We start from the raw sequence: 22,147 nt of genomic DNA, 5'->3' as shown, positions 1-22,147 counted from the left end.
ACCCTTTACTTTACCAAGCTTGATGTCCTTCTCCAGGGAACGATCCCTCCTGACAACATGTCCAAAGTATGGGAGACATAGTCTCACCATCCTCGCTTCTAAGGAGCATTCTGGTTGTACTTCCTCCAAGACAGATTTGTTAGTTCATTTATCAGTCCATGGTATATTCAATACTCTTCTCCAACACCACAATTCAAAGGCACCAATTCTTCGTCAGTCTTCTTTATTCCTTGTCCAGCTTTCACATGCATAGGTGGCAACTGAAAACACCATGGCTTGGGTCAGGCACACCCTAGTTTGTAAGATTAGTAAGCACAATTAAGCCCGTGTGTACCTCGCTTACTGTAAACCTGTGTGTATCTTGCTTACTGGTTAATCTGCCCCTGGTACACAGTGATGTGGAATTACATGGGTAGTGGAGAAATATGTCAGAGAAAAACTGAATTAATAATAATAAATAATTCTATTCTCTCTACAGGAAGTATTACAAAATCATTGTCATGTGAAAAGGTGATCAAAGAGTCTACAGCCAAATAAACTATAGGAAGGGAAAGAACTATAAAGGTGAAGGTATAACCAGAAGTTAACAAAAATGCCCTGTTTCTACATTTTTTTTAATGTTTATGGTATTTGTCAGCTTTTTTAAAGTTGCCGTTTGTGCCTGTTTCATTTTGCAATCTAAGTAATCATTTTTATACCAAATGTTGAATTTATAAATTAAATTCAAAGGTCCCTTGAATTATACAGTTTCAGGCCCCATAAAAGCTGGACCTGCAGCGAGTCCGGGGAAGCTGCCCAGGTAGCAGCCCCAGTTGCTGCTCCCTCTCTGTTCCAGGCCTCCAGCACACCTGGCCGGCTCAGTGTGGGGAGGGCCCCTGAGCCACACCTGTGGACACGCTGCCTCATCTGGCCAGCTTCGCAGACACGCCATGGCCAACACACAGGGGTCTGCTTTACAAGGGCTAAGGGAGTTGGCCAGACCCTCCCTGGCAGTGCTAGGAGACCCTGAGTGTCATCACCTCCCAGCTTTCAGCCCAGCTAAGACCCCCAAGTGCAGAACACCCCCAAGTAGCTCCTGCCACACCTCAAAAACATCTAAAAATGCCAACTTTCTATGACGATTCAGACAGGTCCGGCTGTTTTCAATGTCTCCCCCTAACTGACATGGGGTGGACAAGCTTACTGCAGGACCCCATAGCCTCTGTGTCCGCCTGGTCCCTCAGGCCCTGGGTCACATGCTCTGACTCCTCAACTCCGTATCTAGGACTCTTTGGTGTATACTCTCCAACTCTGCCTGCAAACCTCCCCACTGGCCCCCAAAATACCACACTCCATACCACAGCCGGGCATCACATCTACTGTGTTCATAGCAACCGACAAAGGCAGAGATAACGCTTATACTCCGCACTTTCCCACTTCACCACCCTGACACCAGCCACCCACAGGGCACTTTCTCTCTCTGACCCTAACCACCCGGAGCTGGGCCTCCACAAGCTAGGACTCTGTCCTGCCAGCTCCTGCCAAGTAGGCAAACGCCAGCCTCTCTGTTGGTCCTCGCTGCCCCCAGTGGGTTCAATAAGTGGTTGGGATGACTCACAGAATTCACGGAGACCTGTACTTACAATTACCCATTTATTATAACCACAAAGGCATCAGGCAAGGTCTAGGGGAGGTCAAGGTAAGAGATCTGCATTGTCCTCAGGGATGTGCTATGCTCTCCGGTGCCTGGGTGTTTTTGCCACTCCAGGAAGCCCACAAAAAAGAAGTTACGAGGTCCACGGTCCCTTAGTCAATGGGATCTCAATGAATACGCATAATTGGGGCCTTAATGCATAGTTATGAAAGATCCAATCAATGAATATCTGTGACTGCATCTTGACCCCTCCCTTTCTGAGGCCAGGTGATCAGTTGGGGGCTCCCAACCAGTTTGCACATGCTTAAGTGATTCCCGGCTATTTTAAAAAACAAAGACGTCTTGATTGCTGGGGAATTCCAATTATTTTCACAAACCAGGAATAAAAGGCCAACTCTAGTTCTTTGCTCTGTACCCACTTTCTTCCCGATTACTTCCTTCTCTCCGTCAGTCAGTCAAATTTCACCCTGCTTTCAAGATTGGGAATAAAATAGTAACACCAATAAGAATAAATGATGGTAGCTATCATTTATTGGGAACGATGGTGGCACAGTGGTTATGTGCTCAGCTGCTAGCCAAAAGGTCAGTGGTTGGAACCCACCAGTCTTTTCATAGAAAAGACTAGGCAGTCTGCTTCTCTAAAGATTACAGCCTTGGAAACCTTATGGGGCAGTTCTACTCTGTCCTATAGGGAGGGTCGCTATGAGTGGAATCAGCTCAACAGTAACAAGTTGGTTTTTATTATTATCATTTATTGAACATCTATCATGCACGGAGCACAATGCCAGGCACTCAATAAATGTTTTCTGTAATTCAAGCCTGCAAGGTAGATATTATGCCCAGGCTATAGACGGATAAAAAGAGCTCTGGTGACCACAGTGGTTCAAGTGCTGGGTTGCTGACTGAAAGGACAGAGGTTCCAATCCACCAGCCACTCTGCGGGAGAAAGATGTGGCAGTCTGCGTACATGAAAATTTACAGCCTTGGAAACCCTATGGGGCAGTTCTACTCTGCCATATAGGATCACTATGAGTCGGAATTGACTCAATAGCAATGGATTTGGTTTGGTATAGATGGAAAAATTAAGGCTCAGAATAAAGGAAGTTCTTCAAATCCTCAGAGCTGTTGAGTGGCAGAGGTGAGAAGTTAACCCAGCTGTCCGGCCCCCAAGTGGAGGTTCTCTGCCCCTTCACCCAGCTTCCAGCCCAGTAGCCCATGCAGTGTGGGAACATGCTTCACACTTCCGGCCTGAGAGACCAGAGCCAGGACCCAGGATTAACCACACGACCTTCCTTCCAGCAAGAACAATCATGCCTTCCAATTTCTCCAGCATTGATAAGCTGAGCTAATTTGGAAAACAGAACGCAGTGTATTCTAGGGAGAAGAAATGAATCCTCCTTTATTCGCAGGGAACAACATGTTCCCAAATTCAGGCCCGCTGCAAGAGCTGAGTGATCAAATCATAGGCGTTTTACTGCCCTGTCCTACATTCAGGACCAGCTACATCGTTTGCAGCGCCTGGTGTGAAACAAAAATGCAGGGCCCATGTTTAAAGATGAGTAGAATTTCTAGAGGGCGGCAGCTGAGCTTTAAACCAAATGCGGGTCCTTCTAGGCACAGAGTGTGGGGGTACTGCACAGGTTGCTGGCCCATGAGGCCAGCTCTCCCTACATTTCCAATACCTTTGCTTGAAAGTACAAGTCTAGATCAAGTAATGAAAGGCATCGCACACTCAGGAAGTAACTGAAGTGCTGTCATAAACGTGATGGGCTGCAGGGGTTGATACAGCGTCCCTTGTGCTGAGAGGCAAGACCCCCGTCCTCAGCGACAGCTCACAACCCTGGGACGATGTAAGGACAAATGCAAATTGAAACGTTGGATGGGGGTGAATCGATTTCATCTGATAGGGACCTCATGTGACAGAGGAGAACTGCTCCACAGGATTTTCCTGGCTGTAATCTTTATGGCTGCTAACTATAAAGGCTGGCAGTTCAATCCACCAGGTGCTCCTTGGAAACTATAGGGCAGTTCCACTCTGTCCTATTGGGTCACTATGAGTCAGAATTGACTCGACAGCAATGGTTTTTTTCTTTTGTTTTAATCTTTACTGGAGCAGATTGCAAGGTTGTCTTCCTCAGAGCTGCTAGGTAGGTTCATACCGCCAACCTTTCAATGAGCAGCCAAGCACTTAACCATTGTGCCACCAGGGCTCCTTACAAATTGAAATAAAATGGTTTAAATCTCCCTGGTGAAACCAAGGGAAAAGGCTCCCACATTTTCTGAGAACTCACTTTAGGTAATTGTCATTGTAAATGCTTTGTCTCTTTGAAAAATACATAAATCTCAGATGTCTCCCTGAGAATCTGCCAGCCACCTCTTTGAAATGTAACTTCAGGTGAACCTCCTCCACCTTCCCATTGCCTGGAAAGAGATTAGCATAAACTCAGGTGCCCCAGCCCAGAACGATTAGAAAAATAACACTATTATCTTGAAAACATGAATGTAATGTGTAGTATCCGCTTAGCTAATAACTGTTGAGATTCCTTTCTCTCTTTGCAGTCTCTCTGATGGATTGCCTATGATACATCATGTTCTGGCTTAATGCTGTGAAGGGGTCCAAAAAAAAAAAAAAAAACCTAGGTGCTTGGCATGAGGAGAGGTTTCTGCCAAAGATGTGGGCTGGACTCCATTTTTGCTGTTTACTGCTCATTCTTAGCTGACTTTCAAAAGTCTGCTAGCCAGAATACCTCAGGAAGCTTGCAAGCTCCCCTCCCCTCCCTTCTTCTCACAGCATGCTCCCAGGAAGTGTACTCACTCAGGCTGTCCCCCAAAATATCTATAGATTAACAAGAAGTTAACTGACACAAACCCTATGATTAACTAAACAATGCTTAAGGAAGCCTGAAACTGTCTCCTGCCAGTTAAATCGTAATTTTGTAAATGCCAACCAATCAGAATTTTTTCCCTGTAAATTCCTGGATTTTCTGTACTTAAACTCTGAAAAATTCTTTTGATGGAGCACTTCGGTGAGTCCTCATGAAGTGCTGCCCCATCCGGATCTTTTGTTCCTTCAATCAATATCTTTGCTTTAGTTTTAACAGAAGTTCCAGTTCGCTCTTTGACAATGCTTACTCAATAAAACCTTTCTCTCTCTTCTATTTTTGTGGAGAGGTTTTCTGGGTTGGGAGTTGAATTTGTTTGTCATAACTTCCCCAAGCAAAGTCCACCTCAGGCAAGCCCCCGCACTGAAGACTCCTCCACTTGAAAGAAAGGAGGCTCAACAAGATGGTTTCCAGGTTCCCTCCCAGCTTCCAGGGAGAAAAAGAAGACATCATGTGTGATTCACCTTATGGCTCAACTTCAAATGCCAGCAAAAGTAGTTATATTTTAAAGACTACCAATAATACCCATTAAAAAATCAAACCCTTGGTTTATTGGGTCAAAAGGCTTGGGACCATAGTTTCAGGGCACAACTTTGTCAAAAGACATAACATAGTTCACAAAGATAATTTTCTACTTCCCAGTTTGGTTAGTAGCATCTGGGGTGTTAAAAGTTGCGAGCGGCCATCTAAGATACAACAATTGTTCTCTACTCATATACAGGAAAAGAGAATGAAGAAAATCAAAGGCTCAAAGAAGAAACTAGTCCACAGCACTAACAGCCCACTGTGGTGTGATGGATTGCTTCTGTGTGGTCTTTCCCACCATGGTCTTGTAACTCCCACGCAAGTGACTGGGCAGGATTGTGTGATAGGGCAATTGTTGCCCACCAAAGGGATTGATCAGTTTTGCCATCCTGCTAGGCTTAAAATGAGCCATCCCAAAGGCGGAAAGAGAGGATTTTACTGCCACTAAGGAGAAGAGCCAGGAGGAGAGCATGTCCTTTGGACCCAGGATCCCCACACTTAGAAGCTCCTGGATCAGGAGACAAAGAGAAAGAGCTGTAACACTGAAGACAGCAAGAAGCGGTGGCAGAAAAACAGCAGCAGAACCAGGAGAGCAGCAGGAGACAATGCAGTGGGCTTCCTGGAGCAGTGGGGTGCCTCAGGGCAGAGTTGGAAGAGCTCTGACACACCTGTCTGAATAGGGCAGAGGCCTAGGGCCAAAGAGAGGCATGCCTGCAGGCACGGCTAAGAGGCTGTCCTCAACAAAGAACTGTATCTTGAGTGTTCCTGAACCTGAACTGCAACTTGTTACTTCCCTAATAAACCCCATAATTGTGAGTATTGTCTGTGAGTTCTGTGTGGCCATTGCAATGAATTATCCAACTCAACAGAGAGGTACAGGGTGTCACGGAAGAGAACGGTTTGTGTCAGAATTGGTAAAGATGACAGACACGAAGCATGTCTGACTTCCACCTCATAGAAATCAGTCTTGGTCTATGGATCTTGCTTCTCCTTCCCCCTTGTGAAGTTAGTGGAGGTCAGACGATGGCCCTGCTGCCATGCAATTTTTATACCCACACAAACCACAACCTCTTCTAATCTGAAACTAGAAGAATTAGATGGTGCCCACCTACCACTACCAATCTTTCTGACCAGGTAGGTACACAATAGAAGGTTCCAGATAGAATGGGAGAAAAATGTAGAACAAAACTCAAATTCTTAAAAAAGGCCAGATCTACAGTAGGGTCACAATGAGTCAGAATCAACTTGAGGGCAATGGGTTTAGTTTTGTTTTGGTTTTTGGTTTTACTGGACCAATAGAGATTAGCAGAATCCCGGAGACTACTGCCCTAAGATACCCTTTGAACTTGGAATTGAAGCTGTTTCTGCAGGTCACCTTTCTGCCAAATAGATTGGCTTATAAAATAAACAGTACCACCCATAAGCAATGTGCTCCCTTAAACAATTAGCTATAGGAGACCAAACAGTCAACATTTACCCAAAGGCAAAGGTGAGAAGACAAGGAGGGAAAGGGAAGCTAAAAATCAATGGAAACAGAACAAACAGAATGGAAATAATGAGAATGCTGACACTATGTAAAAATTGTAACCAATGGCCTGGAACAATCCATATAAAAATCGTTAAAGGGGAACCTAATTTGCTATGTAAACTTTGACCTAAAACATTAAAAAAAAACTAAACCCGTTGCTGTCAATTCAGACTCACAGCAACCCTAATGGACAGAGTAGAACTGCCCCAGAGGGTTTCCAAATCTGTAACTCTTTACGGAAGCAGATTGCCACATCTTTCTCCCTTGGAGCAGCAGGTGGATTTGAACCGCTGACCTTTCGGTTAGTGACCAGAGCACCTTCTACAAATAAAATTACAGTCCAATTCCAAGAATGGGCAAGGCTTAGGAGAAAGGACAACTGTAAGGAAAGAAACTCCGATCTGCCAAAATGGGGCAGGCCTGTCAGGAACCACTTGGTCACCTCATGTTCCAGTCTCTGTAGTGCTTTTATTCACCCTCTCTTCCTCCACAGTCATGTGGGCCTGGGTTACAGAACAAAAGAAATACATGTTCTTTCAAAAGCAAGAGCATTCAGACGCATCCTGCAGAGGCTGGAAATGAAGGCCAACAGAAAACAAGTCCCCATTCTCACCAGAAGGGACAGGAGACCATCCTCTGACAGTCAGCCCTTGGCTGCTACAAGCTCAAGGCCCCGCCCAACAGCCTGGGGAGACGTCCCCTGGCCGCCAGCAGACACAGCCACTCTCCCACTGGCAAACCTGCAGGAAACTGTCAGAAACTGTGACTGAGAAAAGGCAAACACAGCAGGTCCCCCACGGGGTGTCAGGAAAATTGAGAAGCCCTTGGGAACGGTTTGGTTTATTAAGGAGTCTGTGACATGCCCCTCAGCTGCTGTCAGCCACCCTCCCAGCGCCCGAAGGAGGAGCACACCCGGATGGAGGTCCAGTCTTGGGAGCCCCACCTTCCAAGGGTCAGCAGCCTTCTTCAGGCCTAGAACACAGTGACACCCCAGAATTCACTGCCATGGTGGGGGCAGGGTATGCTGGAGGCTTCTCTCTTCATCTTTTGATGGTCCAAGGACCACAACTTACATTTCTCGGATATTCCTTTCGGTCCCTAGGATAGCTAGACTAAAAGTGGCTACAAAGGGGCAGCTTGCTGGATAAATAAATCCAGGGGGTCTCCAGGAGGAAATGAGACTCTAGGGACATCATCTGCCCGTGCCCAGTGCCTGATCTCATACATTCCGTCCACCTGCTCTGCAAAGAGGCTGAGTGGGGCCTGGCGAGGCCACGGGGAGCTTCAGTGCTGTCAGGCCTGGGTCCCAGGCTTCCCCTCTAGCGCTGGTCCTATTCACTCAGCACCACACACTTCTGTGAGCCAAAAGGCCCCTCCCCCCGCTTCTGATGGGGTACATGGACAGTATCAGAGAGAAAAAGCAGAGATCATATAAAGAGCTTCAACCCAGGTCAGGTGGTCAGCCACGGGGATGGGAGGAAGAGGGGGCCTGGTGAATGGGCTGGATGCTGTCCGCTGGATCCCCACCACACTGAATCCTGACGTCAGTGTTGGAATTCAGGCACCACCACTCCGGCAGAAAACCGGCACTTGAGGCCAAGTAGGACACCTGTCCCAGGGAGAAAGATATGATAGTCTGCTTCCATAAAGATTTACAGCCTTGGAAATCCTATGGAGCAGTTCTACTCTGTTCTACAGTTGCTATGAAGACTCAATGGCAATGGGTTTGGTTTGGCTTTAGGCCACGTGCCCCAGGTGTGGGTGGGCAGTTGAGACAGGCCCAGGAGGCAGGTGGTTAACTAACTGATACTGTGCACCTGAGGAGAGCTGCTGGTCCACGTGGGGCGTGGGTGTGGCTTTTGCCTAAGGGGTTCCCTTTGTGGGGTTTCATGCTGAAACATGGCCAGGGCAGCTGAGTGGGTGGAACGGAGGCAGGCAAGCTGCACTTAAAATCAGTCATGAACTGCACAATTGCTGTTAGCGATCCCTGACTCATGGCGACCCCATGCACACAGAATGAAATGCTGCCTGGTCCTGCGCCACCCCCATGATTGCACTGTTGTGATCCATAAGGTTTTCACTGGCTGATTTTCAGAGGCAGATCTCTTAGGCCTTTCCTCCTAGTCTGTCTCAGTCTGGAGGCTCTGCTGAAACGTGTTCAGCATCATGGCAACGTACACGCCTCCACTGACGGATGGGTGGTGGCTGTGCATGAGGCGCGTGGCTGGGAATCGAACCTGGTTCTCCCACATGGAAGGCAAGAATTTTACCACTGAACCACCACTACCATGGCATAGAAACATACACAAAACATATTTCTGGCCCAGAATGGCTCATCCCTTTCCAGTGGTCTTTGATTCCTATCCACTGAGGGGCCAAAAGCCCTCTTGAGGGCCAAGACAGAAATCAATTTAACAGGCTCTTGACAGGTACGTATACCCTTTGCCGTGGTGTCAATTCCGATTCACAAGACCCTATAGGACAGAGTAGAGCGGCCCCTAGGATTTGTGTGTGTGTGTGTGTGTGTGTGTGTGTGCTTTAGGTCAAAGGTTACAGCTCAAGTTCATTTCTCATTCAAAAATTTATGCACATATAGTTTTGTGACATTGGTTGCAATCCCCACAATGTGACCCTTTCAACCCTGGGTTCCTGTAGCCATTCATCCAGTTCTTGTCCCTTCCCACCTTCTCACCTTGCTTTTGGCCAGTAGTTGCCCATTTGGTCTCGTACATTTGATGGAACTAAGAAGCACGTTCCTCGTGTGTGTTATTTTTTGTTTTATAGGCCTGTCTAATCGTCTGAAAAGCGGACTTCGGGAGTGGTGGCAGCTCTGAGTTAGCAGAGTGTCCAGAGACCACAGTCTCGGGGGTTCTTCCAGTCTCTGTCAGACGAGTAAGTCTATCTTTTTTCATGAATTTGAATTTTGTTCTACATTTTCTCCTGTTCTGTCCTGGACTCTCTGTTGTGATCCTTGTCAGAGTAGTGGGTGGTGGTAGCCAGGCACCATCTAGTTCTTCTGGGCTGAGGGTGGTGGAGTCTCTGAGTCATGTGATCCTTTAGTCCTTCGCGCTAGTATTTTCCTCGTGTCTTTGGTTTTCTTCATTCTCCTTTCCTCTGGATGGGATGGAACCATTAGATGTATCACAGATGGCCCCATAGGGTTTCCAAGGTTGTAAATCTTTATGGAAGCAGGTTGCCACATTCCATCATAAAGCACAAAGGACGGGCCCCTGTTTGCAAGAGTGGCTGCCTTTGGCGGGGGCGGGGGGGTGTATAACCTAGTGAAGGCAACAAAGACACCCAGGACTTGTTTTCCCCATGTTTTCAGTTTGAGCGCTGTATTCCGTCTGCCACAGTGTTATAAATTCCAAGGAAACTTGTTAGCAACGGCTCCAACCCCAGAGTCTGGCCTAGCGCTGGTCTGGGGAAGGGAGGCCGCAGAAACAGAAGCCAGTTCTTGCACATTCCACAAAGCCAGACCCCCATTCTAATCAGTGCTGCTGCGGCAAATTCCAGGGCATGGGGGGCGCCAGCCACCGAGGGGCCATGCAGCTAGGCTGCTCTGAACCCTGCAGAGAAAACGCAAGGAATTGGCTGGGGGCGGGGGCAGCCACCTCCCCGAGGGAGCCTGGAAACCCTGGGCCAGGGGTATCAGCTGCAAATCTAAGGAAGAACAAAATAGAAAAGGCACGGTCAAGATTCCCTCCACCGGGGGCCCTCAGATCAGCTTTGTTAAGATAAACAGAACCCACAGGATTATTTTTTTAAGGTTAGAAACTGAATGAAGATGACTATACTCTACTTAGCTTTTGTGCAGCCAGAAAAGAAATAAAATTCAGGAGAGTTTCGGGAGACCCCTTTCTTGCTTGTAATGGAAAAAGGAGGCGGAGCAGGAGGTGGAGGCTGGAATCTGGCCCCCATTCCAGCCACATTTGCACTTCCAAGCCCTGGCAGCCCATTCTTTCCGGTACAGTCTCCCAGACGGCTCAGAGTGGGAAAAGCTTGGAGGCCGCCAGACCACAGCCTCGCTGCAAATCCTCCCCCCTCCACCCCCATCCTTGGTGCCCAGAGCAAGGAGCTGTCTGCAGTGCTGGCCCGGAGCCACAGCAAATGCTGCCTGAAGAAGACTCAGGCAGGTGAAGCCAAGGAAGAGGAAAACAGACCCAAACAAGTCTAAGACAGCCTCTCTCAAAATAGAGCAGATTAGGACCCAGCTTTTGGGGGCACCCAGCCAGCTGGCTAGAACCCCCATCTGTGCCACCGGTCAGAAGCACAGCCCAGTTCTGTAGCTTTGGCTCTCCTGGTAAAAGCCGCCTTTTCCAGGACAATGTGCCTATGTGTGAAGGTACCTGTCGTTGAAAATCCTTCCCAGTCTCGAGCACACCCGTAGTGAATGATGGTATTTGGTCAGTCTTGCTGCATCTGCGTCTTTTCTGACCTATTTCATGTATCAGGGAAAAAAAGTTTCCAACCAATTTCACCACACAGCGCACTGAGTTTTTTTCAGAAATCTCCTGGGTGCCAAGCATGATGTGACTATTATTATCCTCAGGGAAACAGCAGACTGCTCAGTTCACAAAAACACTATTAACTTTCGTCTTGATAAGCATCTGGCTCCGGTCCTGGCCTTCCCAGATTTCTCAGCAGGGCCGGCTTCCTGCTCCGAGTCCTCCTTGTTGTTATGTCTGGAGGGCCAGAGACACGTGCAGCCTCCGGGGCCCCTCCACCTCGAGCAGAGCAGTCGCTGGGAGGTACCAACGTCGGGATTAACTCAACAGTGGGTTTGCAGGAGGAGGAAGAGCTTAGGGCTTGGGGAAAGAGAACACGATGGCAAAGGAAAACCCGAGAGAAGAAAGTGAAAGCAAACCATGTTCGTCCTGTGTAAGAATGGCAAATTACTAATGAACTACTATGCTCCAGCTTAAAAAAAAAAAAATAGATACAAGAAAAAGGAGAACAAAGGGAACTAAACGCTAGAAGGAATCTAGCTCAAGTAAGGAGCTCCCAGGTGGTTCAAACAGTTGACCATGTTCCCTGCTAACCGAAAGATTGGAGGCTCCAGTTCACCCAGAGGTGCCTTGGAAGAAAGGCCTGGCGATACTTCTGAAAACTCAGCTATCAAAAACCCCATGAGAAGCGCAGTTCTACTCTGACATACATGGGGTGGCATGAGTCTCAGCTGACTCGATGGCAACCAGTTGGTTTTAAGAAAGGGAAAAGTAGGCAGTAGGCAAACTCAATTTCCTCATTTATAAAATAAGGGTGTAGGCTAGACCATTTCTGACATCCCTTCCAGCTCAAAAAAATACATATATGATGTAATAAGTCTGAAAAGTGCATTTGTTGAACTTTTCCTTCAATGCATAACTCCCATCTGTAAAGAGTATTCTTAAGGAGCCCTGGCAGCACAGTGGTTAAGTGCTTGGCTGCTAAACGAAAAGTCGGCAGTTTGAACCCACCAGCTGCTCCTTGGCACAAAGAGGTGGCAGTCTGCTTCTGGAAAGATCACTACCTTAGAAACCCTATGGGGCAGTTCAGTTCTGCCCTACAGGGTCTCTATGAGTTAGAATTGCCCCAACAGCAACAGGTGTGGGTTTACAGAATATCCTTATTTTTAACGTCAACTTCCTGCATCAATTGCTCTGATTCTTCTAATAGAACAAGTCAGTGCCACCGGGCAAGTGAGACTTTCAGAGCAGGGCTTCCAACTGGTTTGTCCTGGTTTGAACCCCTGCTGAGAACTTGCATTTCTAATAAGTTCCCAGGCGAAGCTAATGCTGCTGGTTAGGGACCAGTTCTGAGAACCACTGGTAGAGCAGAGGTTCTCAAAATTTATTATACAGAAGAATCGCCTGGGTGTCTTGTTAAAATCTAGATTCTGATTCAGTATATCTGGGGGAGGGGTGGAAATGCAAATTCTCAGCAGGGGTTCGAACTGGAATGAACGGATTTGAAGCCCTGTTTCAAAGTGACTTTCAGGGCTGGGATTGGGTTCCTCATCAAGGAGAGAAGGTAAAAGCCTGGCCTTCATCCATGCACACAACGAAATACGGAATCCCTGGCAATAAAAGGGAATGAAACAGTGGTGCACGCTACGCTGTGCTGAGTGAAAGAACCCAGTGACGAAGGATAACACATTCTATGATTCCACTCACAGGAAATGTCCCAAATAGGCAAATCCGCAGAGACAAAGTAAAGCAGCAGTTGCCTAGATCTGGGTGGAGCGGGGGTGGGCTGTGACTGCTAACAGATACAGAGTTTGTTTCTGAGGTGATGACACGTCCTAAAATTAGAGTGGCCAGGGTTGTTCAGCTCTGCGAATACACTAAAAAGCGCCAAACTGTACACTGTAAAAGGGTGAGTTTTATGACATACGAGTTCTCTCTCAGTAAAGCTGTTACTTAAAAAAGGAAAAATTAATGTCACCTGTTTCTTTTTATTTTAACATGGTTACTAGAAAATTATAGGAGCCCTGGTGGCTCGGTGGCTCAGTGGGAAAAAGACCTGGCGATCTGCTGTCGTAAAGCTTACAGTCTAGGAAACCCTATGGGGCAGTTCTGCGCTGTCACATGGGGTCGCTAGGAGTCAAAAATTGACTCAATGGCACGTAACCACCAACAACTGGAAAACTGAAGTTTATACATGTGGCTTATGTTATACTCGAGTCTCTGCGTATAAAACATTTGAATAAACATATTCTTCACTTTTCAAAACAATTAAAAAACAGTCTGGCTCCTCCGGCATGCTACATCTGGGAGGCTTCAGCCCTGGGCTGGGCACCGAGGAACTCAGGTTCTCTCTCTGTCACAGACAGGCTGGGGCCTCCACGTCCCCCAGGCTCTTCATCCAAAGCTTGAGTGCTGGCCCTGAGGGCCCAACAACTACAAGATCCCTTCTGGCTCAGAAGGTCTGTGAGCTCACCCCAGCCCCAGGTAAAACTTAATGTTTTAGTCCTCACCCTACCCCAAAGCACTGGGATCTCTTCAAAAACAATCAACCTGAAAAAAAAGGTAACTTAGAAGACAGGCATCATGATTTACCAGCCAAGAAGAATTAGTGGTTTGCTACTGTCTTCTTCCACTTATCCTGAAGGATTTCTTTAGGGGAAATTTCATTTTGGCTGCCCCAGCTTTCAGTGACCTGAAAAGTCAATAATTCTATAGCTGACGGCAATGAATAATACATACATCCCTTCTGGAAAGTAATCTGGCAATATACACCAAGGGCCATAAAAAATTCAAATCCTTCAATCCAGTCATTGGATTGCTCAGTATCTATCCTGAGGGAATAACCCTAGATGAAGAAAGTACTATGAACATGAGAATGTTCATTTCAGCATTGATGACAATAGCCAACATGGCCCAAATGGACACAAACGGGAACAGTTCACAAAACTGTGCAATATCCTAGACAGAAATTATGAAGCTGTTTGATATGATGGAACTGTGGATTTTTTTTTTATGTGATTATAAACTTTACAAACTTGTATCATTCAAATGCGTCATCAAATGAATGAGTGCATTTTTTCCATGATACCTAAACAATATGGAAAAAAGAAATTACAGAGTCTTTCTGCTAAGAGAGGAAAAACTTGGTATATTCATCCCAAAGAAAGTCTAACCACAACTCAAAGACTTCTGAATATCTTAGCCCTGATTCATCCGGCGTGTCCACCACGATATTTATACTGATTTTTTTTCCCTTCAGCAAAAGCTCTCTAATTACTTTTCAAGGGCATTTCTATGCGCTTATAACTCTTTAGTCATCATATGGATAGGTTTTGGGTCACCTTCCAACCCAAGATTATTTTGAGGGGGAAAAAGTGTTTTCTTCAGTATCGTTCTGAAAAGGGAGACTTAGTGAAAGCACCCAGTTTCTCAGTCTCATGGAAAAGCGAATGTGTGGACCCTGTTCTCTCCCCAACGCCTGTTCCATTAGGAAGGCAGGGAGGGGCTAAGGTGTCCCTCAAAAGATACGTTGAAGCGTTGAAGTCCTAACCCCTGGTACCTGTGAATGTCACAATGTCACCTTGTTTGGAAACTGAGGCTTTGAAGATGTTCTCAGGTTAATATGAGGTCATACTGCAGTAGGAAAAACAAAAAAAAAACCAAGTCCATTGCTGTCGAGTTGATTCCAACTTACTGCGATCCTAGAGGACAGAGCAGAACTGCCCCATGGGGTTTCCAAGCAGCAGCTGGTGGATTCAAACTGCCGACCTTTTGGTTAGCAGCCAAGCTCTCAACCACTGTGCCACCAGGGCTCCTACTGGAGTAGGGTGGGTCCTAATCCTGTATGACTACTGTCCTTATAAAAAAGGAGAAGAGAGACAGGGAGACAAAGGAAAGACACCATGTCACACTGCTGCTGCAAGCCAAGGAATGCTTGCAGATGCACCAGAAGCTTGGTGAAAGGCATGGAACACATTATCCTGCAAAGCCTTAGAAGGAATCAACACGGCCAACACCTTGATCTACTGACACAGATTTACTGACACTGTGAGACAATAAATTTCTGTTCTTAGAAGCCACTTTGTGGCATTTTATCTAGGAAGCCGGTACAGAGGATTATATGGTTGGCCAGTAATGGCTATTCCAAAAGACTGAAACAGAGGGCCAGTGCTCAAGGGCAATGCAGTCACCGTGCCCAACAGCTACCATGTTTCAGTGGACAAAAACATACCCGGAGGAGACCCATTCCTCGACAGCAGTAAGCATTTCACTTGTCCCATCCTTCTAGTCCCACTGTCCTTGTGCAGGTTCTACCAGGACTCCAGCAGATTGTGGATTGCCAACTGGAGGCTCTAACCTCTTACAACTACAATGCTCCAGCACTTCCCAGTTTAACCAAAGCACCTTCACACCTATTATCTTACCCGACCTCCACAGTATCCTGAGGTCTCCTGGGCACCATCATTATCCCCCTGCTGTGGATTAGGAAATAGGCTAAAGGGTTAATAACTCATCCAAAGAGTCCAAGTGGGGCTAGAACCCAGGTTTCACAACACCAATAGTACATACAGGAGACAGTAGTTAGGGCTTCAGAACAGACCCGAGAGACTTCAACACTCTCTTTCAGGAACTGATAGATCCAGCAGGCAGAAAATCAGTGTCTTAGTTTTCTACTGCTGCTTTAACAGAAATACCCCCAGTGGATGGCTTTAACAAAGAGAAATTTATTCTCTCACAGTCTAGAAGGCTGGAAGTTGAATTCAAGGTGCCAGCTCCAGAGGAAGGCTTTTTCTCTGTCTGCTCTGGGGGAAGGTCCTTGTCATCAATCTTCCCCTGGGTCTCGAAGCATCTCAGCGCAGAGACTCCAGGTCCAAAAGACACACTCTGTTCCTGGCTCTACTTCTTGGTGGGAGGAGGGCCCCCTGTCTCTCTGCTGGCTTCTCTCTTTCATACCTCAAAAGAGATTCACTCAAGACATAACCTAATCTTGTAGTTTGAGTCCTGCTTCATTAGCATAACTGCCTCTAATTCTGCCTCATTAACATCCTAGAGGTAGGATTTGCAACACGTAGGAAAATCATATCAGATGACTACATGGTAGACAATCACATAACACTGGGAATCATAGCCTAGCTAAGTTGACACACATTTTTGAGGGAAACAATTCAATGCATAACAATCAGTAAAGATACAGTTGACTGAACAGCACTATCAATCAACTTGACCTAATGGACATTTCTAGAACATTCCACCCTACAACAGCAGAATACACTGTTGTCTCAAGTTAGCATGGAACATTCTGCAAGATAGACCCCATTCTGTGCCATAAAACACACCTTTTAAATTTAAAAGGATAGAAACCATACAAAGTATGTTTTCGGACCACAATGAAATTAAACTAGAAATCAGTACCAGGGAAGTAGCTGGAAAATCCCCAAACATATGGAGATTAATAAATATGCTTCTAAACAATAATGAGTCAAAGAAGTCTCAAGGTCTCAAGTGTAGACTCAGAAGTGACGCAGATTTGAGTTCAAATCCAGGCTCCACCTCCTCCTACTGGGTGGTGTGTGAGCCTTAACTATTTTCTCAGCTATATAATGGAGATTATGCCCCCACTTTCCTGGGTGGGTACGAGGGAGAAATGAGGAAAGAGTTAAGACCCATATCAGTAGCACAGTGCCTAGCTCCCAGAAAGCAGTCAGTCATGCTAGCTCTTCAGGCCATTGTTATGCTTCAAGCTGTTTTCACCACCCTGGCTGTCCTGAAGAACTCATTCCCTGGGGAAGAACTCATTCCCTGGGGAAGAACTCATTCCCCGGGGCTAGCTCACTGCCTGAGAAAAGCAGATGTGATGGCTGAGTGCTGACTCTTCCCTCCTCTGTATCCAGTTGGCAGCTATCTCCCTGTGCAACCTCAACGGGCAGAGCTCTCCATATCCATCCATCCCACCAAGCGGTGCCCGCCACTTGGAACATTGGCACCCAACAGAGGGTTCTCCTAGTCAAAGGGAGCGAGATGACTCAAGTGTTGGATGATGGACTAACATCTTGCCCGAGACTACTTGAAAGGGAACTCTACTACAAACCTCACCTAACTTGGAGAAAAACCAGTTTCTCACACACGGGCCTCCCAGCACCGTCTTCTCTAGATTTGATTGCACAACTCACGAAAAAGATGTTGCTGAGGTTTGAAAAAACATTGCACAAGGCTCTGACTCATTAAGACAGTGTCTGCTCAAATTTGGAAATTATCAGGAATTCCATCCACAACAACGTGCCCCCAGAGACCCTTGTGTGTACCAGGAGACACGACTACCCCTGCTAAGGTACAGCTGTTGCCACTCGAGGCTGTGGAAGAATGTTTTCGTAAAATGCGCTCACCCGACAACTTGTTCTAGGAATCAAACTAACAGGGTGTCTATGTACTCCCAAACCATTTCCCCCCGACCTCAAGACATGGCCATCTTTCCTTGTAAAGAATTCCCAGATCATGCAAATTTAGCCAGGCATAGCTCAAGAAAGCCCAAATGCTTCTGAAAACAGCCATCTCCTGGGCCTTGAAAACCCCAGGGAGGGGTAAGGCGATAACATCTGTCAAATCCCAAGTGTTCAATACCGGAAGCTCTTAATTCGGGAAAAGTCATAACCTTCTCAGATGACACAGGCAACAGCTGGAGGTTTCAATGACAGGGTGACAGGCAAGGCTGGTTCTGAGAACCTTTTCTAACAAATTAACTGGGAAATTCCTCGTTAGCTTCCAGGACACCCATCTGCATCCCCTTCCTTCTCCGTGATGTCCTCCTAACTCACCCACCCCCTGTCTCCAGGGAGACAGGTTCGTCACAGTACTTCCCCACCGAGCTGATTCCTTGTTCAGACGCCTGGATGATAATGAGGATAATAATTATTATTGCTGATATTGACTGAACTCGAGTCATCCATCAGGCAGAGTGCTAAGCACTTCATATAATTAAATCCTTCCATCCCTCCAACAACCTTATGTGGGATGTATGTACAATTATGTTTATTGTTATTTTACTGATGAAGAAACTGAGGCTTAGAGAGATTAAGTAACATATGAGAAGTTACACACCTAGAAAGTGGCACTCTGTCATCAGAACCCCAGCCCTAACCAGTGGGCCGTAGGGTCTGCCATGAACTCCTTGAGATCATGAACGACCAAGCCTCAGTCGCCTAAGCCTCTATATCTGGCACACTTCCGAGTATACAGTAGGTGTTCAACAGTTGCTCTGAATGAATTTAGAGATAGACCTCATGTCACTCATTCCAAAAGCTGACCTCTGATGTCTCTAGCAGCAATATACGTGGATCTTCATTGCCACTCACTTCTGTCCTGAGGCCCACTGTCCTGGCTAGTGGTCCCCTGTGGTTCTAGACACACTGACCAACTTCCAGCGACTTCTGGAGCCTCTGGAAAAACATTCAGAAAGACTACGTACACTTCTTTTCCTCTGTTGAGATCATTTTTCTTTCTTCTTCTTTTTTTTTAATGGCATGGAAGGTGGTAAAGGAAAAGATGGACCAGCTCAGAAGGAATCTCAATCCAGAGGACCTGGAGGCAGGCCCAGCCTCGGGGCACCTGGGGAAGAGCAAGGTATGCCAAGTTCACCTGGGCTCATCTCCTGGAACCAAGCACGTTACTACCATGGTCATCTGGGAGCCTTCGGCAGCAGCATACACAAAGCTGAAGTACAAGGCAACCGGGCCCAGGATAGCTCGCATCCAGTCAGTGCTAAACCTGGCTGTGACTATAAGAAAAAGGAGTAACTCTTAAAGAAGCAAACCCAGCCTTTCAAACAAGGGCAAGGTGACCACGACCTCTTCAGACAGTGTTTTCTTTTAAGAATCAAACTGTTGCGTCTAGAAGGGACCTCAGAGACCCTTTGGTCAAATCCCCTCAGGTCTGAGACTCCCAGAGGTGAACAGGCCACAGTCACCTGGTCAGGTAACACCCCAGGAAGGGCCAGAGCCAGGTCTCCATCCCAGCTGGCCTCCCAAGAAACCCTCACCCGCTGCCAAGCTTGATTTCTTCTTAATATGAAGCCTGACCAGAGCTATTTGTTCACTTGAAGCATAAGCTCATGGAAAGTCTGATTTCTGAATCCAAGGCACAGAACCACATCCAGGAGACTGGAGCTCCAAACAGATGCCAGATCCAGTCCACTGTGTCGAGGTGTCCAGCACTATGACCACGGTGAGCTCATGGTCCCGCCATAATGCCTCACCGAATGCAGCTATTTTAGGCCCTAATCAACCTATTTACAGCTCTTCTGGAGGTTTCTGGGATGGCCAGTGACCCTCCCCAGCCAAAAATGAAAGACTCTGCCAGCTCTTAAGCTCCTTAAGTGACTGCCTCACTGGCAATAAATTAGGCGGCTCGCGTGGTGCCAGGAACCCTGTGCAGTGGGGGGCATACACAGAACAGCTGCTTTCGTTTTGACAAAATACGCAGGACGCTTTCTCAAAGCCTTCACCTCGTGCCCATATCGCAGCAGCCTTAACTCCCCACCGTGAATTATGTCCCCCCCAAATACGTTGGCATCCTAACCCCTATACCTGTGGATATAATCCTATCGGGAAATAGGGTTTTCTTTGCTGTGTTAATGAGGGCATGTCAGGGTAGGGTGTGTCTTAAGCCTAATCACATTTAAGTGATGTGAGCAGGACAGACAAAGAGACAAGGAAGCACAAACAGGAAAAGAAAGGTGACACGTGGAGATGCGGAGATGCTGGGGAACCAAGGATTGCTACCAGCCGCTGAAATAGACAGAGAACCTCCCCCTAGAACGACACTCTGAATTTGGACGTTTACCCTCCTAAGCTGTGAGAAAATGAATTTCTGTTCTTCAAAGCCATCCGCTTGTGGTATGAGTCGACTCCACGGCAAGGTATCGGGTACTTGTGGTATTTGTTACAGCGGTGCTAGGAAATGCAGACTCTCCTTACCAGGATGGTCTGTCTTCTCCTGCTGGGTTAGTCCCACCACCAGGCTTTCTTTGAGCCGCTGGAACCTAACACAGCACCTTCATTGCTCCCCAGGTTAACCCTCCTCCGCCCCTAAACTAGGCTGAGGCTGGTTCCTTGCTCCCGCGCTGTGACAGAATACACAATCTCCAATTTTTCCCCCGATGGCTCTGGCACCTTGCTCTCCTTGTGAGCGAAAATGCCGCGGGCCTTAGCTGGCCATGCTGGACCACATTCTGGTAAAGAAACTCTGGGCCAGCCCCTCGGCACCGGGCTTCCCTTCCCCCTCCCCGCCCGCCCCGCCCCGCTGCGCCTGCGCTGGGGAGGCCGTGCTGGGCCCGGCGACAGCCCCTGGTTGCCGCCAAGCGCACGGCCAAGCACGGCTGGCCGGTGCCTGTGGACACAGCTGGCCTGGCCGCAGCTGAACTCTGGTTTTTCCACATGGTCTCTCCGCCTGAAGAGAAGAAGTATCTCTCCGGAAGGCCGTGAAAGAATTGGAAGATTTCTCCACGAACCTTCCTCACCCCATCCCCAGCACCTCGCCCGCGAGCCGAGTCCCGTAGATGCAGCGGGACAGAGAAGAACTGCCCCTCTCTCCTCCCAGCTCCCTGCTCTGCCGCGGCAGATTTCCTGATCCAAAGCCCCGTTCAGCTTATCCAAAAAGAGCCACTTTCATTTCTGTCGGGTTGGGTCTAAACAAGCCAAGAAAGACAGGCAGCCAGCAACCGAGATGCCTGGCAGCTACCAAACCAGTCCCCAACATCTAGGAGGACTGGGACGTGGTTCGGGTAACGGAATCTGTTTCTTTCAAAAAAAAAAAAAAAAAAAAGTAGTAGTAAATAAAGTTTTCACCGAGAGGGTCCATAATAAAATTAAAGCATGGTCATTAAAGGATATAGGGGCTAGGGAGACAGAGTTATACGGAAGCGGAGCAACAGAAACGCGTCCTTGTGGTCCTAATGCCTCCGACTTGGTCTTTGCAGGCGCCGTCCCCAGTCGCGAACTTCTCTCCTCCCTTCATGCCCACATTCCTCCGTCTTATTTGTCCCGGGTCCCCGGCGCTATGTGCCTTCTGCGCGCCGGGCACCGGGCCGCGGAACCGGCCCAGGGCTGAGCACAAAGCTCGGTCCGAGGGAGCCCGCGCACCGCTGCCACAAGGGAGCCGCTGCGCGTCTGTCCCGGCAAGTAGGTGCTCAAAGCCCCCGCCAACCCTCGTCGCCCCTTAGCTGGCCCGCCTGTCCCGGCGAAGCGGTACCTTGGCCGCAGGCGCCGCGCTGCAGGACGATGACCGGCGGCTGGCGCTGCCTCTCGGCGCGGTGGCTGGCGGCACGCAGCTGGCACAGGTTGGCATAAGTGCTGCCGTCGCTGCCGCACACCGGGTCGCTGCTGGCGCACACGCAGAGGCCGGCCTGCGCGCGCCGTCGCACGGTGGCCGAGACGGGTACCCCGAAGGGCACCACGCACTGCAGCCCCTCGCCGCACGGACCCTCCTGCGGGCCGCACCCCTCGCCCTCGGCCGCGCCGCACACCTCGCAGCAGCCGCACGCGTCGCGGACACGGCCAGCCTCACAGTACACGGGTGGCGGGGCGCACCGCGCCGACTCGCAGCGCGCGGGGCAGCCGGTGGCCGGGCCCGCGGGTACGGGTGCAGAGCGGCCAAACCGGGGCAGCTGCGCCCGGGCGCACACGGCGAGCAGCAGCAGCAGCAGCGGCGGGAGCAGCGTGGCGCGTGGGGGCTGCATGGCGGCTCCGACGGCGGCGGTAGCTGGGCCGGGCCGGGAGCGGCGCCGGGGAGAACGCAGGAGGCGGTGCCGGGGGCCGGGCCGGGACTGGGGGAGCGGCGCGAGGGTGCTTTGCCGGCAGCCCAGCCTATTGGCCTCGTAGCAGTGACGAGCCGCCTTGGGGATGGGCACGGCGCCCGGGAGGGGGCCGGCCGGATGGCTGGAGCGGGGCCGCCCGCGGCGAGGGCAGGGCGGGCGCGCCCAAGCACCGCCAGTTGGTGGGCGGATCCGTCCCCCCTCCGGCCTCAGTTTCCCAGGTGTTCCCCCTCCCCCCAACATAGTCTCCCTTCTTTGGTACTGACGCTTCAACTCCGGACCAGAACTCTAAAAAGCAGATTGCAAAGGGGAAGCCGAGGTAACGTT

At 48.7% G+C, this 22,147-nt stretch overlaps 1 protein-coding gene across 1 annotated transcript in view; it reads right to left on the bottom strand.

The window, feature by feature from the left end:
• Positions 1–21,815, bottom strand: part of HTRA1 (HtrA serine peptidase 1) — a 57,722-nt gene extending 35,907 nt beyond the window's left edge. The window contains exon 1 of the mRNA XM_049855758.1: positions 21,259–21,815. Coding sequence (XP_049711715.1) covers positions 21,259–21,745 — 487 coding nt within the window. The 5' untranslated portion in view covers positions 21,746–21,815. The remainder of the gene's footprint in view (positions 1–21,258) is intronic.
• Between the last annotated feature and the right edge of the window lie 332 nt (positions 21,816–22,147).

The sequence above is a fragment of the Elephas maximus genome, chromosome 16, assembly GCF_024166365.1.
Source record: "Elephas maximus indicus isolate mEleMax1 chromosome 16, mEleMax1 primary haplotype, whole genome shotgun sequence".
Lineage (NCBI taxonomy): Eukaryota > Metazoa > Chordata > Mammalia > Proboscidea > Elephantidae > Elephas > Elephas maximus.
This window is presented reverse-complemented; position numbering and strand designations above follow the sequence as displayed.